The 25,550-nt window shown below is 35.5% G+C and overlaps 3 protein-coding genes across 5 annotated transcripts in view; 2 read left to right on the top strand and 1 right to left on the bottom strand.

Annotated features, from left to right (window-relative positions):
* On the top strand, nucleotides 1–19,618 carry LOC124447380 (mitogen-activated protein kinase kinase kinase kinase 4-like). Its single transcript, XM_046998279.1, is given in 35 exon segments — nucleotides 1–351; nucleotides 730–795; nucleotides 2,343–2,399; nucleotides 2,497–2,541; nucleotides 2,666–2,746; nucleotides 2,915–2,963; nucleotides 3,764–3,825; nucleotides 4,930–5,020; nucleotides 5,249–5,321; nucleotides 5,474–5,531; nucleotides 5,763–5,817; nucleotides 6,087–6,250; nucleotides 6,799–6,886; nucleotides 7,557–7,641; nucleotides 8,136–8,212; nucleotides 9,105–9,157; nucleotides 9,955–10,028; nucleotides 10,203–10,249; nucleotides 10,419–10,474; nucleotides 11,453–11,557; nucleotides 12,436–12,651; nucleotides 12,743–12,806; nucleotides 13,340–13,405; nucleotides 13,483–13,560; nucleotides 13,725–13,792; nucleotides 13,924–13,993; nucleotides 14,342–14,442; nucleotides 14,538–14,631; nucleotides 14,979–15,037; nucleotides 15,611–15,653; nucleotides 15,849–15,884; nucleotides 16,077–16,157; nucleotides 18,578–18,611; nucleotides 18,613–18,715; nucleotides 18,940–19,618. Coding segments are annotated over 35 exon segments (2,625 nt in total). The 5' UTR covers nucleotides 1–309; the 3' UTR covers nucleotides 19,024–19,618.
* LOC124447384 overlaps nucleotides 15,167–25,550 on the top strand; it is a 19,857-nt gene continuing 9,473 nt past the window's right edge. For all 3 annotated transcript variants that reach the window (XM_046998282.1, XM_046998283.1, XM_046998284.1), the window contains exon 1: nucleotides 15,167–15,177. The gene's annotated coding sequence lies outside the window, so the exon portion shown is untranslated. The remainder of the gene's footprint in view (nucleotides 15,178–25,550) is intronic.
* On the bottom strand, nucleotides 20,439–24,530 carry LOC124447381 (cartilage matrix protein-like). Its single transcript, XM_046998280.1, has 7 exons — nucleotides 24,448–24,530; nucleotides 23,741–23,822; nucleotides 23,384–23,539; nucleotides 22,269–23,227; nucleotides 21,515–21,809; nucleotides 21,064–21,368; nucleotides 20,439–20,962 (listed from the first exon to the last, which is right to left on the bottom strand). The coding sequence occupies exons 1-7, from the start codon at nucleotides 24,460–24,462 to the stop codon at nucleotides 20,852–20,854; spliced, it is 1,923 nt and encodes a 640-aa protein (XP_046854236.1). The 5' UTR covers nucleotides 24,463–24,530; the 3' UTR covers nucleotides 20,439–20,851.

Here is a 25,550-nt window from a genome sequence, read left to right on the forward strand (position 1 = left end):
TTCCTGGCAAAATATTTGGCAGTGTTTTGAATATACGAAATATCATTTGTACATCAATATATTTTTATGTTCATGTTGGATGAAGTAAGTTACGTCTAATTCGACAAAACTACTGCTAAGTTTTATAGTCGATAAGTGTAAAAATGAAAAATTTCGGTCACCGCTGGATATGAACTAAAGTTATACCACAAAGTCACTGCTATTTCATTTGTCTGTCGGCTCACGTTGTTGAAACTGTAAACTTTCGGTCAAAGAAAGTCGTGCTTTGGTTTTCCTTGCGTTTTAGCCTTCTTCTCAATCAAAACAGCTATGTCTTTTGGATTGGATGATATCGATTTAGCCACACTGAAGGTGAATCAATTGTCATTTTATTAATTTGACGTGCTATGGTATGTGCATCGCATTGCATGAATCTACGTATAGAAGAATACCCACTGCTTTTGGTGGTGAGAGAAAGGGACACTGTGAATCCTTCAATAGTTTTTATAGTTTTTATAGTTATTATAAATTTTTCCTTGTTTCCGTATAATACCAATTTAAAACACGCGAGACTGTTTTGACCGTGAAAATGAATTTCTGCCTCTTTCATCGATTATTTGAATCGAATCTACCAGTATTGTTCAGTATCGTTATAGTCCATGAAGCCTCGCATGAAGCTACTTTTTATTCTAACATAAAAACACTTTCTGTGCAAATTTTTAATAGAAATTTATGATATTTATCGTACAGGATCCGGCCGGATTTTTTGAACTGGTCGAAGTTGTTGGCAATGGAACCTATGGACAAGTCCATAAGGTATGCCCATACAGTTGAAGGAATATTCTTCAGCAGGGTACAATATTTTTTTGCGAATTATTTAATCGTTGAATTAAGTCAATGTTGCAATTATATTTTCTTCTCATGAATATGAAGAAATTTCGTTATGAATTGGGACACCCTATCGTTCATTTTCCATACACGAATAAAAACATTGTCCCGTACCTACAGTGTTGTAACTCGGCACATTTTTAGCGTCCGTTGTCATTAATAATGTGTTTATGTTTTTTTTATCTCAAGACTGAAGTAGATTTTGTTTCCTTTCTGTGCACTTAAAAATTAATTGCTTATTTCGTGATGAATGCTTGAAAAAGCCACGAATTGACCCATTTCAGTTAACGTTTACACGTTATTTACATGGCCAATTTATTGGAGTTTAGCTCAAGATGTTAGTGCTGCTTATTGGCCTTGCAATCATTATGTAGTGTGTGTCATGGCTATTTACAAGATGTGACCTGTCCTGTATGATAATGCTTCTATTATGTTAATGCTTCTATTATGTTAATTTAACGGCTTTGTGTTGTCCTGTGTTAAGGAAAGGGCTTTTTAAAGCCCAGTTTGTAATGTTTATTGTAAAAAGTTGCCAGTTGGCTATTGTTGGCTATTGAAAAAGAAACCCATCAAAATTTCTTGTTAAGCATTGTGCGTATTTAATTGGCTAGGTTATCTTCAGTTATACTCAATCTTAAATAATTCATTGTTTTTCAATCTTTATTTTGTTTTGAATAAAGCTTAAAGCTTAATCACACACAGTGACACATGTTCAACACAGACACATTTTTGTTCCTGTTTTATTTTTAACTTTGCTTAGCTTTGTGATGATGATTACTTCTTGCTCAATAATGTAGAAAAGCTGTTGAAGAAGAATTTGAATTTTTATTTGTTCAGGCAAATATCAAAAAGTACTTGTACTGAATTTTGCATACAGTAGCTTGTGTTTAAAAAATTCATTGTACATAATATTCAGCAGTAGTTCTAACTTCTGAGTACATGTTTTGATGCAAGATATCTTGTAAAAGATGTAAGATATTGCGTTTATGCGGAAATTAATACATAAAAGTGACGTTGCTTGTGAAATATGTGTGATAGTGTTATATATGAACAGTCACATGCATGTCAAGCACTCCAACAACATGTGTCTGAATAAAAAATGCTTTCATCTCTGAGACTTTGAGCAGTTTAACTACAATTTATTTGTAAATATGCACAATTTTGTTTTTGAAACATTGGACTTAAAGTTTTTGCCATATTTTTACTTATCTTTTTCAATATTAAAACATGTTATATTTATATCATTCTCATTGTTAAAAATTGATCACTTTCGATTTGTAATGTTGATATAGACCCTGAAATTTTGATTTATGTATGTAATTAAATAATATTTTTGTAACGTCAGGTCGGCTATAACAAGCAATTTTCCTACACATAAATAATTATGAGTTCAAATGTTTTCACAAAATATTACATGTTTGAGGTTTGATCTAGAATTATGAACTGTTTGTTTGAATGCCTCATATTACTGTTAGGGTCGACATAACAAAACAGGGCAGTTAGCTGCAATCAAGATTATGGATGTGACAGAGGTTAGAACTATATAAACCATTCATTTCTCTCATTGATTAATCTTGTCCATTGTACTTGTATGTACATTTCCATAATGTGTTGTATTTTCTACTGTAGGATGAGGAAGAAGAAATAAAATTGGAAATCAACGTTCTTAGAAAAGTATATTTATGTTGCTAACCATTTTATGTTTTGATAAAAAAATTTCCAATTATTAGAGTGAAGAATGTATTGTGTGATGACGTTAGTGAAATTTTTCTTATTTGCTTGCCTTTTCTTGTTGTAGTACTCAAATCATAGAAACATTGCCACGTATTATGGTGCATTTATCAAGAAAGGCTTACCAGGACAGGAGGACCAACTTTGGGTATGTTTTCTTATTCATTTTCATATGCTTTGTTGTTGTGTGCAGATGTTTCTTTTCAAAATGCTGTTCTTTGTTGCAAACATGTTTATTTATTGAATATCCGGCTTTTTTATCAAAATATATGTAGTTGTGTAGGATTTGACCTCGTTGTTTTTGTGTTTCATTCAGCTTGTCATGGAGTTGTGTGGTGCTGGATCAATTACAGATCTTGTCAAAAGTATGAATTGACTTTTATGAAACAAACATATGCCTTTGTTACAACCAGTGGCAAACACTGGGGAGGGGTTACTTATAACTCTTTGTTTTTTGGCTTTCTAAATTTCAATGAATTTGTTTGTGAAGGGTTTGATTTGCAACATTCTGAAACATTAACAAACGGATCTGTATACCACCATCATTAGTAAGGGGCTAGTCCTCCCTGTAGGGGTGTGTTTTACCTCTCTTTTACATGCAAATTCTAGCCCTACATCAAGAGCTCGGTTTGAACTGCGAATTTCGGTGCTAAAATACAAAATAGCTGAAAACAAACCAATATAGTTGTTGCCTTTTGATTTTTTACGCTTTCTTAGTTTGTTTGCTCCCATTGATGTTGTTTCTTTTCATCATTGCTGAAAAGCGTTGCCTTATCACATGCAAGATGCATTAATTTTTCAGCTCTACAGGCAGGGCTAGCCCTACCGAATGCGTTTACATGGGAAATTTCCAGCCCTACATGGCGAGATCTCGAGTGAACAATAGCGAGATCTTGGCTGGTAAGGCTAGCCCTCCTCTCATGTAAACGAAGAGTGATTTTATATGGAATTTTAATAACAGGCAAGATCTCGCTTAGTAGGGCCAGCCCTCCCTGTAGGGCTCATGTAAACAGCCCCTAAAGTGCCCTTTTGACGAAGAGCATTCTGTTGGAACTTCCATAAGTCTTTGCTGTCTATCTTTGATAGACACCCCCCCTGACGTTTTGTTTCCCCAGGCGTACTTTTAAAGAATATTGACGCTAGTCTGTAACACACACTATTCTAGCTAGCAAGAATAAAACTCTTAAAGAAGAATGGATAGCATTTATTTGTCGTGAAGTTTTGAATGTGAGTATCTACAATGTGTTGATTTATGAAATCCCCTTGTTTTCATTTATGAATCCCGTTCTTCACTGAGTATAATTTTTCCGTCCACTAAGCGATGAATGCGCGAATTTTTCAAAAAGTGGTTCTTGTCAATAATGAAATGCGCTAAATCAAACTTATAACTTTCGTATATTACAATCTTTATCTCTTATTACAATCACGACTTTGAAAAGCTATGAGATTGCTGTATATAACGTAATGAAGAAAATGGCCTCCGCTCTTGCGATATTGGAAATTATTGACTATTAATTTTCAAAAACTATCGATATTGTTGATATTTGAAAAATAATCTATATTATCGATATCTTGATGACGATATTTTTTGCATCGACGTCTGTGTTGGCTTTCCCCATAAAATTTGTGTGATTGAAATGCTCCCCATACGACGCTTGGTTTATCTTCAAATGCTCCAATAACAACGTATGTTCAAACGTACATGTACACCAGGGAAAATGATTGTTTATCTGATTCTTTTCAAGTCACCTGGCCGTTTTTTCGAATCTTATTTTGTCTGCAGCTGTAGCTACGATTCTACGTACAAAAGAGACTTATTGTACAGACGTTTGTTATGACTCTTTGTGTGTACTTGCATTGCAGGCTGTTGCGGTTTTTACAAAAGCAGATATCTAAAAGTCGATAAAGTCGATATGAAGAAAATCTTACGAAACCGCACAGCTAACACCAAATATGTAATAATTAGTGGCATAGCCAGCCCGCAAGTTTATTCATGTTATGTAATTATTTCTGTGTTCTCTCACAGTAAAAACAACAGATTTCTAAATAAATGAATGATGTTGGGGATCTTAACTGTACATAGCATAACTCTAAACTTGCGGTTTGGCTACGCCATTGTGTTCGTCTGTGGCTACTGCGACGATTCATTCGTCAAAACGTCTGAGTTGCACCTTTGAAACAAAAATTTCAATCAAAAACCCTTGCGCCTTACTAAAATGTCAAAAGTGCTGAATTAAGTGAATTTATTTAAATATCAACCGACACTTTAATATTGTCCGGTATTCAGATGTACTGCAATAACCTATACGGGGGGGTACCTTTCGCCTTTAGGGCGTCGGTCATTTACATCAACATCGAGTCATTCACCGTGACATCAAAGGACAAAATGTCTTGTTGACAGATAATGCTGAAATCAAACTTGGTAGGAATTTTTTGTTCTTTGATCAGATTGCATTTCTAAGTTATAAGTGAAATTTACTATGAATGAATGAGTGAATGAATGAATGAATGATAATCTTTATTTTGAACCATGCAACGTTTTATAACCATACAAAGTTTTACAATAGTTTGATATGCGAACCGTATAAAGGTTGAACAACTTTTTAATACCTGTCAATGCGACAACATTAAAGTTTTCCAAATTGTTTAGTCGACTTTGGGGTCAGTGCTCAGTTAGACAGAACTATTGGTCGGAGGAATACATTTATTGGAACGCCATACTGGTAGGCTAAATGTTTTGCTGTGTATACATGGCTTTTGGGTTGTCAACAGGAATAATTTTTTCAACTCTACAATTTTGCATTTCTAATTACTATTGTGCATTTAACGAAGAGATGTATGGCATACGTATGTTTAGTGTATTTTACTTGTCTAGGATGGCACCTGAGGTTATCGTGTGTGATGAGCAACCAGATGCCACGTACGACAATAGGGTACGTAAAGTTAACATTGCTTCATTCATTTATGAATTTCTATGGAACAAAATTTTACCAATCCATGAGCTGTTGTTATTGATATTGCATTAACAATGGCTCAGCTACTGTCCTGTATCATTTACAGTCAAACGTTTTTGTCATTTGAACGCTTAAATCCATTTGCAGTTTTTGGCAATCAATTATATTTTAGATTTTGATTTTTCAATTCGACTTTGATTTCTTTTCCAGTGTGATATATGGTCGGTTGGTATAACAGCTATCGAAATGGCCGAATCTGCTCCTCGTAAGTAATCATTACGTCAACGTTGTTGTAGATGTAAGTCGTCCAGATTAGTGGAGTCTTTGAGAGACTGTTGGTGTTGACTGACGTATGGGGAATCTATTCGTAGAGTCAGGATTGCCAACGCTAAGATTGTCCAGGACACTACTGACCTGGATGATCTACATCTGTAAACGTGCAACGATACTCCGCCATTCACTTGTTTTATTTTGTTTGATTGGCATAAATTATGTACCGTGAAACATTTCGTTTTTCTATATGAACGTTTTCAGCTTTGTGTGACATGCATCCCATGCGAGCACTCTTTCTTATACCTCGAAGTGATCCACCCAAACTGAAATCGAGGAAAAATTGGTCAAAAAGGTTTCAAAGCTTCACTCAGACGTGTCTTTTGAAGGATTACCACAGAAGACCGACTGCTGACCATTTACTGCAGGTAGGCCTTTCGTTCATGCCATATTTAGAAAAATGATTTCGATACATCAATAAATGTACCAATAATATTGATATTCCAAAACCCCTGCTATGTACGTAAATGCTATAGATAAATAAATTTTATTATTTGATATTTGTATTTGTATTTGATATTGATATTATATTCTTTGATAATTGTATATTGTGGGGGGGGGGGTGGCAAAACGAGTCAATGATTTAATTTGAAAATTTGAACAGATGAGTTTAATTTGGGGGATGCAACACAACCCAACCCCTTCCCCCCCGCCGCCTCCTCCAGTATCCGACTCTGGCAGTTGGTAAATTTATTTTGCTGAAAAACAAACAGGTTGGCCTGGGACCAGTTGATGTTGTCAAATTTTTGTCAAAATATATTTTGCAAAATTGTCGTTAAAATCTCATGTTGTTTTTATGATCAGTTTGTTCGAGAACCGGCAATATTAATTTTAAAACGTGTTGCACCTTTTTCATTTCTAAATCTTTAACATTTCGTCATATTAATTTTTTTTACTGTCTTCGCATATCTTGCAGCACGAATTTGTTCGCGATATGAAAATTAACGAGAGAAAGATTCGAATCGAATTGAAAGACTTTATTGATCGAATGAGAAAGAGACGAAGTAAGTGCTTCCACTTAGTTTTTAATCCATTTTGCTTACGTGTTATCATAATGTAATGTCAAACATATTTGAAGTCGGTGCACAGTCACCTGTACACTTTGATCATCCTATTAATGCTCTTGTTTTTGAAAGTGCTTGTGACTGCATTTTTGATTTTTATTGACTATGGAAGATCTCAAAATATTAGTTAAAAACTTCGATATTAGTTTTTACGTACTAAAATATTTCCAAAAATGTAACAGATTAAACACAGGTGAAGCGCACCCAAAGTCCTGGATCCCAGGAATACACTTTCAACACCAATTTGTAGATTATGCATTGTCGTGGAGTTTTTTTTTCGAAACATGCCTTGTTTATTACTGTTGAAACACTGTGAAAGTATACGACAAGTATCTTGTAACATAAACTAATTTCCACAGATGTATTCCTGGTTCCCAGTCCTCCAGTGTTTGCTTCTTTTTTTCCAAAATCTCTATTTGAGCTGTTATATAGCTCAGGGAATACGCATTAACCCGAAACATATTTACAAGTTTTTGAATAACGTTATAAGTACTTTAATTTTCCAGCCTCTTTAAATGTTTTTCTCGACATCTTTTTTGTTTGTTTGAATTTAAATTACATACGTGTCAGACGTTCCACTTCTGTTAAGTGATTAAAAATTTCATTGCAGTTGATCCCGAAGACGACTTTACTTTCTCTGGAAGTGATGAAGAGGACGATACACAACTGGCCAGAGCGATTGCTGATGATATGGGGTAAGAATTGTACACACACGACAACCTGATTATTTCAATTATTCTTGCTGCATAATCTCATTATGCACAATCAACATTTGTGAAGTGTGCGTGAAAGTTTTGCCTTCGCAGCAATAATAACGATAATTTGCAGTGTTCAGGCTCAACTTTAATGAGACAGCTTACTTATCTCGTAGAGGACTTCTCAAAATCGAATTTATCACAGTTTATCAACATTATACATCTATTTAACAAATAAGAAAAAGAAATATTAGCATTTGGGAAAAGAAACCAGATCTATCATAAACATACCACGAAGAAAAGCATTTAGTAAAAATATGTAGTATGTAGAATGTTTGTCTGCTTATTTCTTTATAAGGAGTGATCTCTTGACAAATTTAATTTGATTAAAATGTTTAGCAAAATATTTGTCAGTTAAAAGTCCTCAACGTTGAGCGTAGGCTGCGCCGTTCTCACAAAACGTCCGTTTATCCAAGCTTATATTTTTTCGTTAGGAATGGCGGCGAGTCAACCACGTTACGAAGAAATCTTACTCTGATGCAGGGAGGAAGTTACAACGTTGAAGTACAAGGTACGTACATTTATTATGAATCAATGTTAAAGTGTTTGCCATAAATGAATGTGTTTGTTTTTGAGCCTTGAACCTGTTGACGCGTGCAAACTTATTGACAACGTGTTGACTTGCTTCTGTACAATGCAAACTTTTCAGCATGTACCTCTTAAGGCTGATTTCCATTCAGTGAAAATTGTCAAGCGATCGACTTTTTCCGATCACTTTCTTTTCAATTGTAAGCTCTCGACCGGAACAGTTTTACACTGCTGCACACAATTCAAAAGAAAGTGATCGCAAAAAGTCGATCTCGCGACAATTTACACTGAATGGAATCAGCCTTTAAGAATTAAAAGATGTTTACTGTGTTTGCACGGGCTTATGCAAACCGAGGAGACCTTTGGGAGAATTTTAGAGCAGATCAGTGCAAGCCCGAGATCGAAGGTTGCAGCACGTGCTCGAGAGTTGTCACAAACGTCTCGAAGGTTTGCATAAGCCAGTGCAAACACGAAAACATCTTTTATTTCTTTTATAAAATAACAATAATGCGAAACAGACAAATTTCAAGCAAACGTTTTCAATTTCCTTTAAATATCAAATCAAATTCTCTTTGATTGGTTGATTGAATTGACTGGTTTAGCTGAGGTCGGTTTGCACAGGCCAATGCAATCACGGCTATTGACCAATCACTGTACGCGTTTTAACGTATTTATTTTAAAATATAACTTGTATCATAAACGAGTAACGTGAATAAATCCAATTATGGGCAACATCAGCTTATCAAATTATTTCACAGTAGCTGTGTACATTGAATTGTCTTTGAGGTTGTACTTCAAGATAATGTTCTAAAATTGAACTGCAAAAATTTTGTGCATTTGGCTGCATAGAGATTTCATGTTGTTGTGTAATTTAGGTCTTCAAGCAGAACCTCGGCGTTATTCAAGACATGGCAGTACTAGTGCACAGGTAATGCGAGCTGAGTAAGCTGTATTACAATCGTTATTGACGCTGTAACTATCTTGCCTACTATTAAAATATTGAGGAGATTTATCAATGAAAACTTTAGCACTTTTCGTGCATCAACTAGATGCCCTGCTTTCAACTTCTGTTCATACATTGAAGATGTCTTGATCTGAATAGTTCAGGCCAATCCACAACATGTCAGTTTTCAAAAAGGGTGATTACAAACAACATTATAATCGTATTTTCCCCATTATTTTCAGTGTTATGGAATTTTGAACTCCCTCTCTCATAAAATTATTGGTTGCCTTTGGACTCATGTTACTTTAATAGTGCATGGTTAGGCGCGGGATTAGAAGACATCCATAATCAACTTTGGAAAATAACCTTGAATGCTAAATTTAAAACCTTGATCATTTCACGACTTTTCACGACTGAATTGTAAATTTCAAAATCTTACTTTTCTTTTTTTTTACCTGAATGTTTCCGTTAATTGAAGTTATTTGCGACATTTAAATCTTTTTTTTACCTGAATTTTTCCGTTAATTGAAGTTATTTGCGACATTTAAATCTTTTTTTTTACCTGAATGTTTCCGTTAATTGAAGTTATTTGCGACATTTAAATCTTTTTTTTTACCTGAATGTTTCCGTTAATTGAAGTTATTTGCGACATTTAAATCTAAGCATTTCCATTGGGTGTGCTGTTGTTTTGGCTAAATTTTCGAAGATACATAAAAGGAAATTTCGCGAGGAAACACGAACAAGAATTTCTTGTTAATTCTTGTTTTTTTGTGCTGATGTAGATTGCTCAAGATGCGGACAGTGATATAGAATACAGTGATCGAACATTGGACGCAAGTCAATCAAAAGGCTCTAGGTAGATGGCATGATGTATTACTCTGTACTGTACTGTACCTTACTTCACCTCCACGTACTATATTGTACCATATTTTATGTATTCTGCAATATTTCTATGACGCGAAGCATATTAAGTCTATTTCAATAAAGTGACTCCTACGGAGTGAAAAAATGATATGCTCTCATCCCTTAGAGAGGAGTACTCGGACGAAACTATAAAAATATCAAGACAGCTTCAACGTGAGTATTTTAGCGGTATCATTGCCAAGTTTCAATGCAGATTATCATGTTTCTTCATTGGATAATATACAAGACAATGAACGTCGATATCTTTTCAATTACGGAGCACTATCGAAAATCATGTTTTCCTGTTCGTCTACTTACGGTTGTTTTCAATGGTATTTTTCAGGATCGAAACTAGATGATTCCGGACATTTTACGAAAGACGACGACGATGATTCAATTGTGAGTATATATGCTGTATGAAGGCAATATATAGTAAGCATGTAATGTTTGTGTGATGATTATTCAATTGAAAGTGCTTTAAACATTACAATGTAAACGTGCATACTTTTGCCGTTATATTGAGGTGGCGTGACCTGATTTTTGACTTGTCAGTAGCTATATATCATGGCTTTGATAAGATATCATGTCTATGTTTGATATGTTTCATAAAATGTAATCACGCTCGTCATGAACAAAACACTTCTGCTTTATGATTCATTTTTCCGTGAAGCCCTTGTGAAGTTGATCTAGGAGGCTATGTCATATTGTGTTGTGCATGTAGAAATTTCAGAACTTAAAACTCCCAAATTTAATCGATATACTTTCCTAAATATTTTCGAAACGACAAGAAATATTTTTAACGGCCATTGTTTGTTTGTCTGCTACTGGCATCAGTGTGACCGTACATGCAATTTTTGTGCCTTAAACACTCCCTCCGGTTCTTAATTTGGTTAGTATATAAAGCAGGTGGGAGAGTCAACGCTCATCAGGCATGATCTGGTAAGAAAAACACTGACTAGCATGTGCACTTCATTTATTGAAACTAAAATCCGCTGTGCCGTAATAACGATAAATCGAATGGTTTACGCGTTGGCTAAATAAATGTCATATAGAGGTTTTCTAAGCTAGTCGGATACGTAAATTTGCAAATATCGTTTTTTGGTTGGTTATGCTAAATAAATATTTCACATAGTTTCATGCTGAGTTTCACACTGAGATTCATGCTGAGTTTCACACTGAGTTCCTAGAGATGGAATTTTATCATCATTAGGGGGGGAGGGCGAATGTCAAGCTTTGCACAGCTGACTTACCTTCATGGCAATGTGCTTCAATAATCTGATTTATCTTGTGGCTTATGGGTTTCGCACAGCTGACTTGTCTTTTGAGTGACGTGTTTCGTGTAACCGCGTGCATTAATTTTTTTGGTATCGCTCTTAGTCTGGATCGTCCTCGACAAGCTTTGGTGAAAGTGGACAGACTCCAACCTCGTTTGTTGGTAGTTTGCCTGACGTTTTGCCCGAAAGACAGCTGAAAGAACTCAAGGTAAGATCGTGTTATGAATTGCAGCATAGAGAGTTGAAAATGAACATAGGCAAGTCTGTGTGCTATATGTGATTTAAATTTTTCTTGTACCAGAAATTGAATGTAAATATTAAATACATCTTACTGAAGTACGATCACAGAGTATGGTCACAGAAGGTGGTCACAGAATGTTATGACAGAGTTTGGTCAAAGAAGTTTGTTGAAAGTATGTGGTCAGAGTATGGTCACGGAATGTGGTCACACCTAGTGTGATCACAGAGTTTGGTCAAAGAAGTTTGTTGAAAAGTGTGTGGTCAGAGTATGGTCACGGAATGTGGTCACCTAGTGTGATCATAGAGTTTGGTCAAAGAAGTTTGTTGAAAGTGTGTGGTCAGAGTATGGTCACGGAATGTGGTCACCTAGTGTGATCACAGAGTTTGGTCAAAGAAGTTTGTTGAAAAGTGTGTGGTCAGAGTATGGTCACGGAATGTGGTCACCTAGTGTGATCACAGAGTTTGGTCAAAGAAGTTTGTTGAAAGTGTGTGGTCAGAGTATGGTCACGGAATGTGGTCACCTAGTGTGATCACAGAGTTTGGTCAAAGAAGTTTGTTGAAAGTGTGTGGTCAGAGTATGGTCACGGAATGTGGTCACCTAGTGTGATCACATAGTTTGGTCAAAGAAGTTTGTTGAAAGTGTGTGGTCAGAGTATGGTCACGGAAGGTGGTCACAGAATGTGGTCAAAGATTGTTGTCGCAAAGTATGGTCACAGATTGTGGTCACAGAGTGTGGTCACAGAATGTGGTCATAGAATTTAGTCACAGATTGTGGTCACAGAGCATGGTCACAGATTGTAGTCGCAGAATATGGTACACTAACATGAATGTATGTTATTTTTACAGGAGAAAGATAAGAGAAATAAATCGAAACAGAAAGACGATGTCGACGATCAGTCCATATCAGACGATTCTATTTCATCGTCTTCGTCATATATGGATGATAAGAAATTAAGGAAGTCTTCAAAATCCTTCGTATTTGGCAATCGACAACAAGATCCCGCTGAAGTTACTGTCAATGTTACACCGGAAAGAACAGCGTCTTATTACGATGACTCAACCGTGCGTAATTATAAAATATTTGCTACAACACGAGAAACATCTAGTATACGTACGTACCTTGTAAATCGAGATCATTTCACTTTTCCATTAGATGCCTAAAATTGAAAAATATAAATACAAGTTCCGATCTGAAATTCTCTGCGGCGCGCTTTGGGGTAAGTTCAGTCATCTTCTTTTACATTGTGTGTTTTCATTCATGTCAACCAAAAGCCAAGAAATAACATGATAAAGCTGCGCTTAATTTTATTAAAGTTGCTTTATACAAATTTTAATGATGTTGGTGTACGACTCCTTGCCTTATTCTTAATCGGTTGAAAGTCAACGCAATGTTGCATGAGATCAGTGTGTGTGAATAAATTTTTATTCGTTCAATCAGTAATTCAATCAAAAGTGTGTATTGAACATATACTAGTCACATGGCTAGAGATACTTTACGACTTTTTCAACTGGGCATCCCTTTATGTACATGAAGATTTCAAAAAGTAAGCAACTCAAGATATTTCAATGGGCAAATTACGATGCTTGTTCAACCAGACAATGTATGTTCTGCTTCATCAACCTGTGGGCCTCTAAAAATTATATTCTATATGCACCTTTATCGATTTATAGAATATGAATGACAAAAAGCGTCTTGCTGGACTTTCATATTGTCATAATGGTGTATTAATGTTTTAACGTTTTATTTAAGGTGTAAATCTTCTCATTGGAACAGAAAATGGACTGTTTTTACTTGACAGAAGTGGCAATGGAAAAGGTTGTGTATCTTAAATGATTTCCGTTCAACAGCAAATGAATAATGGTGAGCTGTATTATGTTTTCCTTGCGTTTTAGTATTCACCATGGTATCAAGGCGAAGATTTGAGCAAATTGATGTTCTTGAGGGAATAAATGTTTTAACAAGCATAAGTGGTAAGACTGTCACGTGAAACATGCATGTTTCCTGTACCATTTTCGGAATGAAAATGTGTAACTAGTTCATATCATGTATAAATTTTCATTTTCTGTAACTGCTTGTAAAAAATTATTTGTTTGAACACATTATTGCGTGTAAAAATTCAATGTATTTGTAACAGGGAAAACGAATAAATTGAGAGTGTATTATTTATCGTGGTTGAAGAGTAAAATCGTAAAAGCAGACGAAGTATGTTGCCTATATTGAATTTTCTGTAACACTTTTTATAATATTTCTCTTGATTAGACAAGGCGCCATGTTTGTCTGAGGCCTTTGTATTCTCATATTGAATTTGTTAAACTTTTTTTATCAATTTGTAGGCGGACAAAAATAGATTACGTGGTTATGTAACCGTTGGTGATCTTGAAGGTTGTACACACTATAAAGTTGGTAAGTATACATATGTATGGATGGATTAATCAAAGTAGTTGAAAAAGAAGACATTTATAATTAATACATAGACATTGAGACAGTTCAATGAAATGAAATCGAGGCAGACATTAAAACCCTTCTTATACAGCAGCTTTTCATTGTCTGTGCGTTCATTTGGCTAGTGTTCATTCACAGCAAACTAAAATAATACAGCTTTCAATATGGTAACATACAATTGAGTTGTATGACTTGGCCACTCCAATAAATATACAATAAACAAACTTATACCGGGATGCCGCTCTCTCCTCTGTTGGTAAGCGACAAATTTTGTTCACTGGAATACAAAATTCGCTTCTTTTATTTCAGTTAACTTTCACCGCATCAAATTCTTGTCTATAGCTGTGCAAGACAAAATTGAGGTTTATGCCTGGGCACCGAAACCTTATCATAAGTTCATGGCTTTTAAGGTATGACCATTTTTTATATGTTGTTCTTGTTGTCTCTGTTTTGTACTTTTCATCTACATACGACTTTCATACTGGTATTTATTGTCGTTAAATAGTCTTTTTCGAACCTTGTTCCGAGACCTGTAAAAGTAAACATGACAGTTGAGAACGATCAGAGCAGATTAAAGGTCATATATGCTTCTGAAAGTGGTAAGTTTTGATTGAAGTTTGTTAATGAGATTATCGTTTGGTTATAATCTAGCGACGTTTTTCCGTAAAATGTAAGAGTTATCATCCCTTACATCTTTTAATGTAAGTACGTATTGCCGTTGTCTTTCCTGTGCTTCAAATTTCTCTCAACAAGTTCCTCAACAAAAGGTCTGTTTATGGTTTTGGAAGTGTAGGAAAAGTTTATGAAAAATATTACGTTTACAACTACCCTACCTTTCACGCATCTTTAACATTTCACGTACATTAGAAATTGTAGTAAAAGCGACTTTTATTGCGATTATTTTGCATGATGGCACATCCCCGATCAACCATTTTTTGTGTTATAGGTTTTCATGGTGTTGATCTTGATTCGGCATCAGTTTACGATTTGTACATACCATCACATGTGAGTGTATTTGTTTTTGAAAAAAAAATCCTACCTGCCCTAAGTTATCTGTGATAGGAAATGCATAGCGTTTAGAATAAAACAATTTAATATAGTTCAATGTTAGCAGTATGTATTTGATGTACGTGTATAGTACATGGGTATTTTAATTGTGATATTCGTAGCAGATTATTGTTATGTCCATTGTCCGTAAGTCATCGAGTTTATATGACAATAAAAGTCCATGTAATATGAAAGATTGTTATATGCAGTGCGGTGTTTGAAATTGAATGAAGATATGATCTTCGCACTTTTCTGGACAATTTAAGCAATTGTCTCATGAACCTGAAAAATTCAGGTGACTCAACGGGATCTCGTTGACAATTGCTTAAATTGTCCAGCAAAGTGCGAAGATCATATCTTCATTCAATTTCAAACACCGCACTGCATATAACAATCTTTCATATTACATTCCTTTCACGGGAAAACATGAGCCCAACAAATTGACCTGCTCTCCACAGTGTGAATTCATAGCTCAGTTGATTAGAGCACTGCACCGGCACCGCAGAGATCAGTAATTTTTGTATTTTTCAGTTGACCGAAAATTTTCAGGCACATGCCATAATCCCTCTTCCAGGTAATTTATTAGAGGATACTGCGTTTTTCATAATGCATTAACTACTGTATAATCTCTAGTTTTTTAAACATATTGTTTGTCTAACTGAACACAGTTTATAGCTAACAAAAGAAATTATCGTGTTTCTATGCGCGTTACTTTAAATACAGCCATACTTATCGGAACATTTTGTCGTATATGATTTTGATTTTTTAGAATCTAACGGACGAGAATTGCTGCTTTGTTTCAACAGTAAGCAAAAAAGCTCAATTATGAATTTATGATAGTTCTAACAATCTCTTTCCCATTACTTTATGGATGAGATCTAAGATCTTAATGTCATAGTTGCAAATGATATAGTTCTTATGTTATACGTACATAAAACTATTTCTTCTAAAGAGTTAATAAGTACAGATTTATTTGACACCATAATCTTTCTTGTAGATGAAGGTGTTTATGTGAACAATTCTGGCAGTTTAGTAAAACATGCTGTCATGCAGTGGGGTGAAACGCCTCATGCTGTTGGTGAGAATTTATATTATGTGTTTGAAGTTCTCGATCGGGTTTACTTGTTGTAGCTTCAACTGATATCTACTTTTTCAACAATTTTAGAATAAGATTTTGATTAGGCTACATTGGCAAGCGGTTAATAAGTTTTTCGCACAGTTATCAAGTTGTTCGTCTGATACTTCGTTGGATAATTCCTCGCCTTTTTATACTAGATGAATAATAAAGATTACGCATTGTGCGTCCAGACGCAATATGCGTCTCTAGTATAAAAACAGCCAATCCCTTTTTTCTATGAAGCCCATGATGTTATCGTAGATGATGCGAGAGTCATATTGTATAAGGAGGCTCTCGTTCATCACGAGAGAGTTTTGAAAATTACATTGTAAAAGATAACAAGTAAAAAAGGTATAAACATGCTTAGGGTTGGTTTAAATTATAAGTCAAAAAGGCAGAAGTTGCTTAAACCTTTGCACTATCCTTGGATGTTCTGGGTTCTGGGTTTTTTTTATGAGAAGAATTCTTGTAAAGAAAAGACAAATTTTGAAAACAAAAATCCCGTTTTCGGTCCATACCTCCCGATACCCCGGAATAGTTGAGCACTAGAGCGTCGCATGTTGATTAAGGGAACCAGACAATCTTTGTTTGCCATGAAGCCATGGATGGTTTGCTCGTGATGCATGAGAAACAGTAAATGAGAGAGTTAAATCAGAAAGATATAAACCGATAAAAATTGTATAAGACATGTTGAAGGTTGTCTTAAATTATAAGTGTTAGAAAAAGGCACAGTGTCAGAAGAAGTTAATTAAAGCATACTTGGTTTATTTTATGAGAAGAACTCTTTTAAAATAAACAAAAAGATAAAATTCGAAAGCAAAAAACCCCGTTTTCGGTCCATGCCTCCCGATACCTTCTTAAGCGTAAGGCAGTAGAAAGCCGCATGTTAACGTTTTGGTAGGAGATTTCGGCCCCTCCACGCTATCCTGCTTGGGGATGCCAATACGTAGCATGCTTCCGCCCATCAGACCTCGAGATCACCTGCGATAGGCCTTGCTCGGGGTACGCAGGGAGAGTGCGGTCGCGACCGAAGTCTGGGCCCTAAGCCACTGCATACCTAATCGCACCCAGTTTCCACTGCTAGTTGACATCTACTCCATGAAGTTTTAGCTTTATATATATATACATATATATACATAAATTCAAAGCTTACGAAAGTTGTGGTATTATTAAAGTCACTACTACGCATGCCCAGATGATTTCTTTGATAATTTGCGACTAAGTGAGCTAATTGCCATGAAAGTAGTGCAAGTACATACAGTTAGTCGTTGCCATAACTATGAACAATCAGTCGAGTGGACTGCGCATGCTGGAGCTCATGCGCAGATGATTTCTCTATTAAATTGTTACTAGGCATGCTATTTACTTCAAAATCGGTGCTAGTAGATGCAGTTGGTCGTTGCCATGACCATGAACTTGAAGAGTTGATGGAGTTGACTACACATGCTGAGAATTGATTCTCAATTAATTTGTGACGGAGCGAGCTCTGAAATTGGTGCTTGTATATGGGCATAGCAAATTTTTAATCATATATTTTTGGCTTCTTAAGCTTGTTTTGACAAATGCGTATCAAACCAATCAACACTTTGTGATAATGTTAGAGATATTTTTATTTTTCTCCATTACTTTGTATCTGCATTTATATTGCATGTCATATCCAAGCTTTCCTTTGATTTGACAGAAAATGGTTTTTATTCACTCTTGCACCTTTTGCCTTTATAATTAGTTGTTCTGAATATCTAAAATAAGATTTACAAATGCCCCAAGAGCATCTTCTTTCTATTTGTTTCCACTATTCTACATATACAATACCATGTCCGACCATTTGGCTATCTTAATTTTGTAATTTGATCTCGTATTTTTTGAGACGTGTGTTTACCGTCGGAAAGGTGGATTACTTCATGTTCATGACGTAGTTTTTCCTTTATAATATACAGTAAATGGTACTTTTATTTACCTTAAACACCATTCTTTATTTAAGAAATAAAAGATGTTTACTGTGTTTGCACAGGCTTATGCAAACTGAGGAGACCTTTGGGAGAAATCGAGAGCATATCAGTGCAAGCCCGAGACCGAAGGTCGAGGGTTGCACCTGCTCCAGAGTTCTTACAAACGTCTCCGAGGTTTGTATAAGCCAGTGTTAACACGAAAAGCATCTTTTTATTTCTTTAATAAAATGAAATAATGCGAAAAAGACAAACATTTAATTTTTGCTCTAAAATGTGTTCATAATCAATTTCTCTTTGACTGATTGATTGTTATGATTGATTTGATTGGTTGGGCTCAGATGTGTTTTGCACTGGCTAATGCAAATCAGCTCTAGACCAATCAGTGCACGTGTTTCATTGTGTTTATTTTATAGTTCGTATTATTAATTTCAGCTCACGTCGGTTCTGGACAGGTTATGGGTTGGGGAGAAAGCTATTGAAGTACGTTCTGTACAAACTGGACATTTGGACGGAGTGTTTATGCATAAAAAAGTTCAAGCTTTTACATTTCTTTGTGAAAGAAATGAGAAGGTGTGTGGAAAATTCACCAGTATAGTCGAAAATGCACTTCTCTTATGGAAATTCGCCAGTATAGTTAAAAATACACTTTTCTTAAGGAAATTCGCCAGTATAGTTAAAAATGCACTTTTCTTAAGGAAATCTACCATTATAGCTGAAAAGAGAATCTTCTGGATTTGCTAAATATGGTTGAAGAATGTTGTAAATGAAGATTAACATTTTGATATTGCTTTTAGATATTTTTTTCTTCAAAGACCAGTTCCAGCTCACAAGTTTTCTACATGACACTAAGTAAAACCTTTAAAAACTTTCGTTGTTAAATCTTTGAAGAGCTACAATAATCTAGTTTTGAGTAAAAAGCGTAAAATAATGAAAAAAGCATCGACCAACGAATGTTTTGACGAATGCATTCACAAAAATGGAGTGAAGAGTTTTGTTGTGAACCTCTGGCATTTTCTCCTCAACATATGCAATCATTCTCCTCGTATATATACACGAAGATGGCTCCTTTTACTACAAGTCAACATAAAACAGCTGCTGTTGTGGAAGTTTTTATATTGCGATACGTTGTATATAGTTATAGAGTATATAGGTAGTAAGATTTCCATTTTCTTAACATTCCTTGATAATGTTCATACTTGTACCTAAAAAAATGTTAAATTTTTGGTATTTTTATATATGCGGAGTGTACGCAAAACCGATTGTTTGGAAATGCCTAAACACCTTTAGACAACTGCGTTTTCGAGAGCATAATCAAATAGCAAGATATTTTAGTTTTGATAGAATGGTTGATAGTACCATTGATAGAATGGTTGATAGAACCATTCATTTTTTCTTTTATGTTATATTTTAATTCATAACTGTATAATGTTTACATCGTTCTGAAAGTTTAATGAAGTTGTTGATATGGGTTTATGATGTGTCTAACTTTTTATTTGTCTGTGTAAAATTGTCAACGCTGAATGTATGGAATTGATTTGGTGTCGTCAAAAAACTTTTTTGACTCTGAAGATGACTACCGCCAAGGTTGTCGAAACGTCAGTCAACAACTACAAAAACAGTCCTTCTCAGGACTTTATTAACCTGGACGATCATCATTTAAAAACATGTAACATTTCATGTGGTCATGTAAATGCCAGATTGCACATATGTACGCGATCTTACCTACTTTTAAGGTTATAATTGGCTAATGTTGGAAAGTTTCGAGGGTTCGTAATGAGAGAGGTCATTTTTGCAACACGCGTATCATATTTTGTGCAAAATATTTTAAGCGCTTTGATATGAACCCAGATACCAATCCAACTCATATAACTAACAACGAATTATCAGAATTACAAGATTCCACTTTCTCAACTTCTGATTCCATTAGCTCACTCAACCAACAGAGGACTGAGGCCCCATGTTTTAGCGACCTATCAAAAATGGGTGAGAAATCAAGCCAGCTGACTATTACTTTCCCAAAAAATCAGCAAAGTAGAAATTTCTGTTCTCTCTGGTATTTAGCTAAGCTTCCCATGGCAGGGGAAAAGCATCGAACAGGACGCCAGATTCTGCCAGCCATGTCGCACTTCTATTTGTGTTCGTGTGTTGTACTTGTATTTGTGTACTTCTATTTGTGTGTTCGTGTATTTTTTTTAGAGACTGAAGTGTTTGCCATTTTTTCGATCTGAAGTATATTCATGCTGTTAATAAATAAATATATTTCATTTCATGACATGTCATACAGACAAAGAAATTTTACAATAAATTTTGCGCTCACTGTTGCTATTTTTCATAATTAGTTTCATCAAGTGTTGCAAAAATTTCTCCATTCGCGTTTTCCTGATTTTGTCGAAAAAAAGTGCTTTAGCCTTTTACATCGTTTTTTTCGATTAGATGCAATATACCTTTTACAACAAGAGTTCTACTATGTTTTCGTTCTGCCTTTTTGTCGAGGTGTTTCTGCAACTGAAAGATCGCTTGCTCGTGAAGGTCTTTACAACTGATTCGCTTGACAAATCAACGACGCCAGCTTTTCAGCATAAAATGCGATGTTATCCATTCGAATGGCCAACGCATATTTAGGATAACTGGCTATTTTTTTAAGATTACTGGGTACTTCATTATACTTGTTAACCGTGATTGCAATTATTCGAACGTTATTCTTTTTCAAGTTGGTTGCTTTTCTGAATGCAGTCCATATATCGTGAGCTTCGCCGTCGTTAAAATCACCAGTACGTTTTTAACATCAGGACGATCACCACCTTCACCATTAAAAACCTACGTACAGATGTAAGTTGCGTCAGTCAATTTGAATACTAAACTCCAGATGATTACAACATGTATATCGATAGTCATGCATCAATATTGTTCTGACTTACGTTTTGTTCAACTCGTTCGAGAGCATCGCCTAACATCGTTGTGCTTCCTGCGTGAAACTCCATTTCGTCCAGTGCTTTGATTTCTTCGTTAAAAGAATGCTTCTCGAGAGGAAAAACTTCTTGAAATTTCTTCATCATGCTGAATTGCATCAGTCCCAAATTTAGTTGAGAAGAAGGCGACTTTAGTAAATAGAAAACGTGCCGAAGGAATTGTTTCTTTTTGAGAAAATCACTTTCGCGAATGCTTCTTGATCCGTCAAGAAGGAAACTGACGTCGTACTTTTTCTTGTGACAAATTGACGGTGCTATGATAATTGATTATCGTGGTGAACGTTTGTTTTTACACGTGACTTTTGAATAATAGTCTGGGATTGAGAGGGGGGAATAAGATTTGAAAATAATCTGTGGGAAAGATGATTCGGCATCTATAAATTACGAGTTGTAAACTTACATGCTGGTAAATAGACTGGGGAACATATTCTTTCAAGAACGTCCATTTTTCTGTTGCTGAGATCACTGTACTTGCTTCCAATCGCGTCTTGATTGAACGATGAAAATTTCTGCAGAGAACTTTTTAAGTATTGTGGATAGGATCCTATTCCAACTGCAAGGACTCGAACCATTCTATGCTTCAGCATTTTGATCTCGGAAACGGCTTGTGTAATATCAGATGATGTGCCACGCGTAATCAGTACAATGATATCGCTCGCATCTGAACGCTCGTAAATAGAGTTCAGCTCATAAAACTGAAATGAAGGAAATTTAATTAGTTTCTAAAAGGTTTACAACCTTTCGTAAGCTGTCAGGTCATATGTGTCTCATCCACCCCCCAAGCCATTTTTCTGAATTCTGAAATTTAATTGAAAAAATCGACCAGACCTTAAAAGGTTGAGATAACTAAGAGTTTGTTTGGTTTATGAATTCTTAAAAGTTGACCTATTGTTTGACTTGCATCCTTCTACACAATGCTCCTCACATGCAACTCAAAACCCGAAAACCCCAAAATTAAGAATTCTAAATTTCTTAAAATCTTCAAGATTCTTCGAGTTGTTGAACTCAAATGCGTGATATAAGAAGATAATCGTCGGGGAAATCATTCGATAATTTGCAACACCCCCTAATTATGGTTATTTAAAGTCAAGGGAATGTCAATTGGCTCAAATTGAGTGCCTGCAGAAAAAAGCAATATAGTGAAACTCAATGACCTTGTTGCTTGCTAGTGCTAAAGCTTTGTGAGTCATTCTTTGTCTTCCACCAAGAAGTGATATTCTACCGATACGATTGACAATGTCGTACTGTGCCGAAAACTCGATGGCCATTCTAGGAGAAATAAGTCCGCCGTATTGCATGACAGCAATTCTGTTCTTTCCATTATTCAGATCTAAGGCTAGATCTTTAACAAAAGCCTTCACTTTTTTCCATTCTTTCCTCGTTTCCCACCAGTATTTTCGGTAGTTTCGAGTGCCATCAAGTATGAACAAAATATCTTTAGGGCTGCTTGTACTGCAAATATTTGGCTCAGATGTAAACGTTGACGGGCTTGTGGCTGGCTGAGTCGACGCTGGACTTTTAGTTACAGGGAATGTTTTAATTGTCTGTCGTTGTTTTGTAGTAATTAGCCTCTTAGTTGTGGTTGGTTTGTTAGTCATTGTTGGTTTTTGCATTGTTGTAAGACGTTGAGACGTTAGAGTCATTGTTTTTGTTGATTGAGTTGTGGCTCGCGATTGAGTTGTTCTTGGTTTTTGGGTTGTCGTTGGCAATTGGGTTGTTGTGGGCTTTTGGGTTGTCGTTGGTCTTTGGGTTGTCGTTGGTCTTTGGGTTGTCGTTGGTCTTTGAGTTGTCGTTGGTCTTTGGGTTGTCGTTGGTCTTTGAGTTGTCGTTGGTCTTTGGGTTGTCGTTGGTCTTTGGGTTGTCGTTGGTGTTTGGGTTGTCGTTGGTCTTTGGGTTGTTGTTGGTCTTTGGGTTGTCGTTAGTCTTTGGATTGTTGTTGGTCTTTGGGTTGTCGTTGGTCTTTGGGCTGTTGTTGGTCTTTGGGTTGTCGTTGGTCTTTGGGTTGTCGTTGGTCTTTGGGTTGTTGTTGGTCTTTGGGTTGTCGTTGGTAATTGAGTTGTTGTTGGTTGCTGGGCTGTCGTTGGTCTTTGCGTGGTTGATTTTATTTTTGGCACTAAATATAAAATAAATAAAATAAAATAGGTTGGACAAGAGCCTATCGCATCATATATCCATCTTTTGATTTTTGGTTTTCTGGAAACCTTATTCCTTCATGCTAAAGAAACACAGATAATTCACTAATGGCCTGAGAAAATGAATAGTTGCCTACGTTTTATTGACTTGCAAACATTAAATCCCTTGCACTGATGAGGACAGCATAAGGCAGCATATCCTTGTACGGCAAAACAATCACCATTCTGAAAGCACGTGTCCTCAGGCTGTGCAAAACATGTCCCGGTTGGAATAGGACAAGAGACCACCATACCTAATAAATGGTAAAAGAACCTGTTCTTTCAATGGCTCCTTGAAAAGTTCCATTGATGTACTGTAAAGATGCAATTATAATATTCATCCAATTATATTGTGCTCAAAATTTTTGTTGTTGATATTGTATTATTTATTCTGTATAAAGTTTCAATTGCTTCTGTTTCTAAGAACAAAATCATTATTAGTAAGTAACAAATACCTTCGAAGTTGAAAGATACGGGTGCACATCCAGCGGGGTGAAATATATTCGCCACAATAAAGATAATTCCTAACAGCTTTTTCTAAAATTGTTTAAAAGTATCAATAAATACTAAAAATATCAGATTACAACTAATTACAAATCATGTCTGAAATTCCTTCTTTTTCAACTTTAACTAGCAGCTGCAAAAAGATTATTTTTACACATATTGTAACGAACTGTGCAAATCGGAGGAATGGAAGCTTATCATCAGGCGCTGTCTGCACTTATGAGCCCGGATAGTAGCTGGTTTACTCAGTTAGTGTTAGTCAATTTTTAACGAATTGAAACGATCCTAAACTTTTTATCTGTTTGAAATATTTCACTCTATTCTCAGTTTGTGCATAATTATACGTCTAGATCGTTTTATTTACAAAATTGTTCGAAGAACGATATTTCAAGGCGTTTAGTAAATTAATATACAATTTTTAAGACTGAAAAGGCGCGACTCTTTTTATTATCTCGAATCATAGAATCCCAGCTCATGAAGACATCTCCTTAAACTGGAATCAAATCACAATGACAATACTATAAAGGCTTAGCTACAAAATTACGTTAAGTGCAGTGAAAAAATCAAACTTAAGGTTAAATAGTTTGTTCAAAATGATGAAAAAAAAACAAGTATACATTGATAAAAGATTTCTGGCTGAAAAATGTCAATTTTGTACCTTCTTTAAATCCATAGCTGATGATAGTTTGTAACACTCAGGACTTGCGAAATCCAGTCACGTTGTTCCTTCTTTCCTTTTCTCTTTCTCTGACAGTTTGCTTTCAATCAGATTCAGCTGCCTGCATAAATACAATTTCATGAATGCACGTCATCAAAGGTGGTTAACCTTTTCTGACCCATGAAGATTAGGACAGTCCGAGCCCAGGATGTGCCGTTCCTTTAAGCACAGCTTGCGGTCTTATCAAACCTTAATTATAAACGTCACTGATAAAATTTATTTGAATCGTTTTTTGAAGATGCCTCGGTACTATTTCTGGCCAATTGTTTTGGTCACTTTCGTGGACGGCATTTAAAAGGCATAACCGCAAATTCAATCTGTGCAGGACATGCCATAATATAATTGGAGCTTTTCTTAGCGATGATGAACATGACAAAGGTTAATCATAATTAATATAAATAACACGCGAGCCGCTTGTGCTTGTGTCTGATAAAATAAACAGGAAAACTATCGTGACTAAGAAACTAGCCATCGCCCAACAATCATCATTTCTAATTATGCTGACAATGTGAAAGATTAATCTCTGACAGAAAAAATGCATTCATTGTCCAGATTAGTACAACTGATTTGCTTGTTATATACAAGTGTTCAATAAATTTACTTATTTTTACCACTGAATAACTCTAACACAAGACTCCTTATTTCCAAGTAAAGCTTGGCCATCATTATTGTCCATGAAGACAACACGCGATTTTTAAGTTCTTCATTCACAAAATCATTGTGAAAATACAAATGGCAACATGCGTCCGGTAAAGTATAGATGACATGATGGGAAATAAAACCATTTTCATAACGTATGTCTTATATCTCGTTTATATTTTCGAAATTAAGGCAGATTTTGAATTTTGTAGAAGTTTTTGGCATGCAACTGTGTTTTTTATCAGCAAGCATTAGGTCTTATAGGTATGATGTGACCAAGGTATGTTCATACTACATAAATTTTGTTACGTTTCATTATGCTGTCGATTTGTGAAGGAAAAGACGTCAAGAGACTGATGTCAATATTTCGAAAGCCACAAAAATGATACGGTGAAGATGAGACC

The sequence above is a fragment of the Xenia sp. Carnegie-2017 genome, unplaced genomic scaffold (assembly GCF_021976095.1).
Source record: "Xenia sp. Carnegie-2017 unplaced genomic scaffold, XeniaSp_v1 HiC_scaffold_22, whole genome shotgun sequence".
NCBI lineage: Eukaryota > Metazoa > Cnidaria > Anthozoa > Malacalcyonacea > Xeniidae > Xenia > Xenia sp. Carnegie-2017.

What these genes read in the sequence shown, in the direction of transcription:
- LOC124447381 (XM_046998280.1), bottom strand. An exon ending in TGTTTGCAAGTCAATAAAAC is followed by an intron (nt 23,228 to 23,383) that starts GTAGGCAACTAT and finishes TTTTATATTTAG; the next exon opens with TGCCAAAAATAAAATCAACC. An exon ending in CCCAGTCTATTTACCAGCAT is followed by an intron (nt 21,369 to 21,514) that starts GTAAGTTTACAA and finishes CAATTATCATAG; the next exon opens with CACCGTCAATTTGTCACAAG.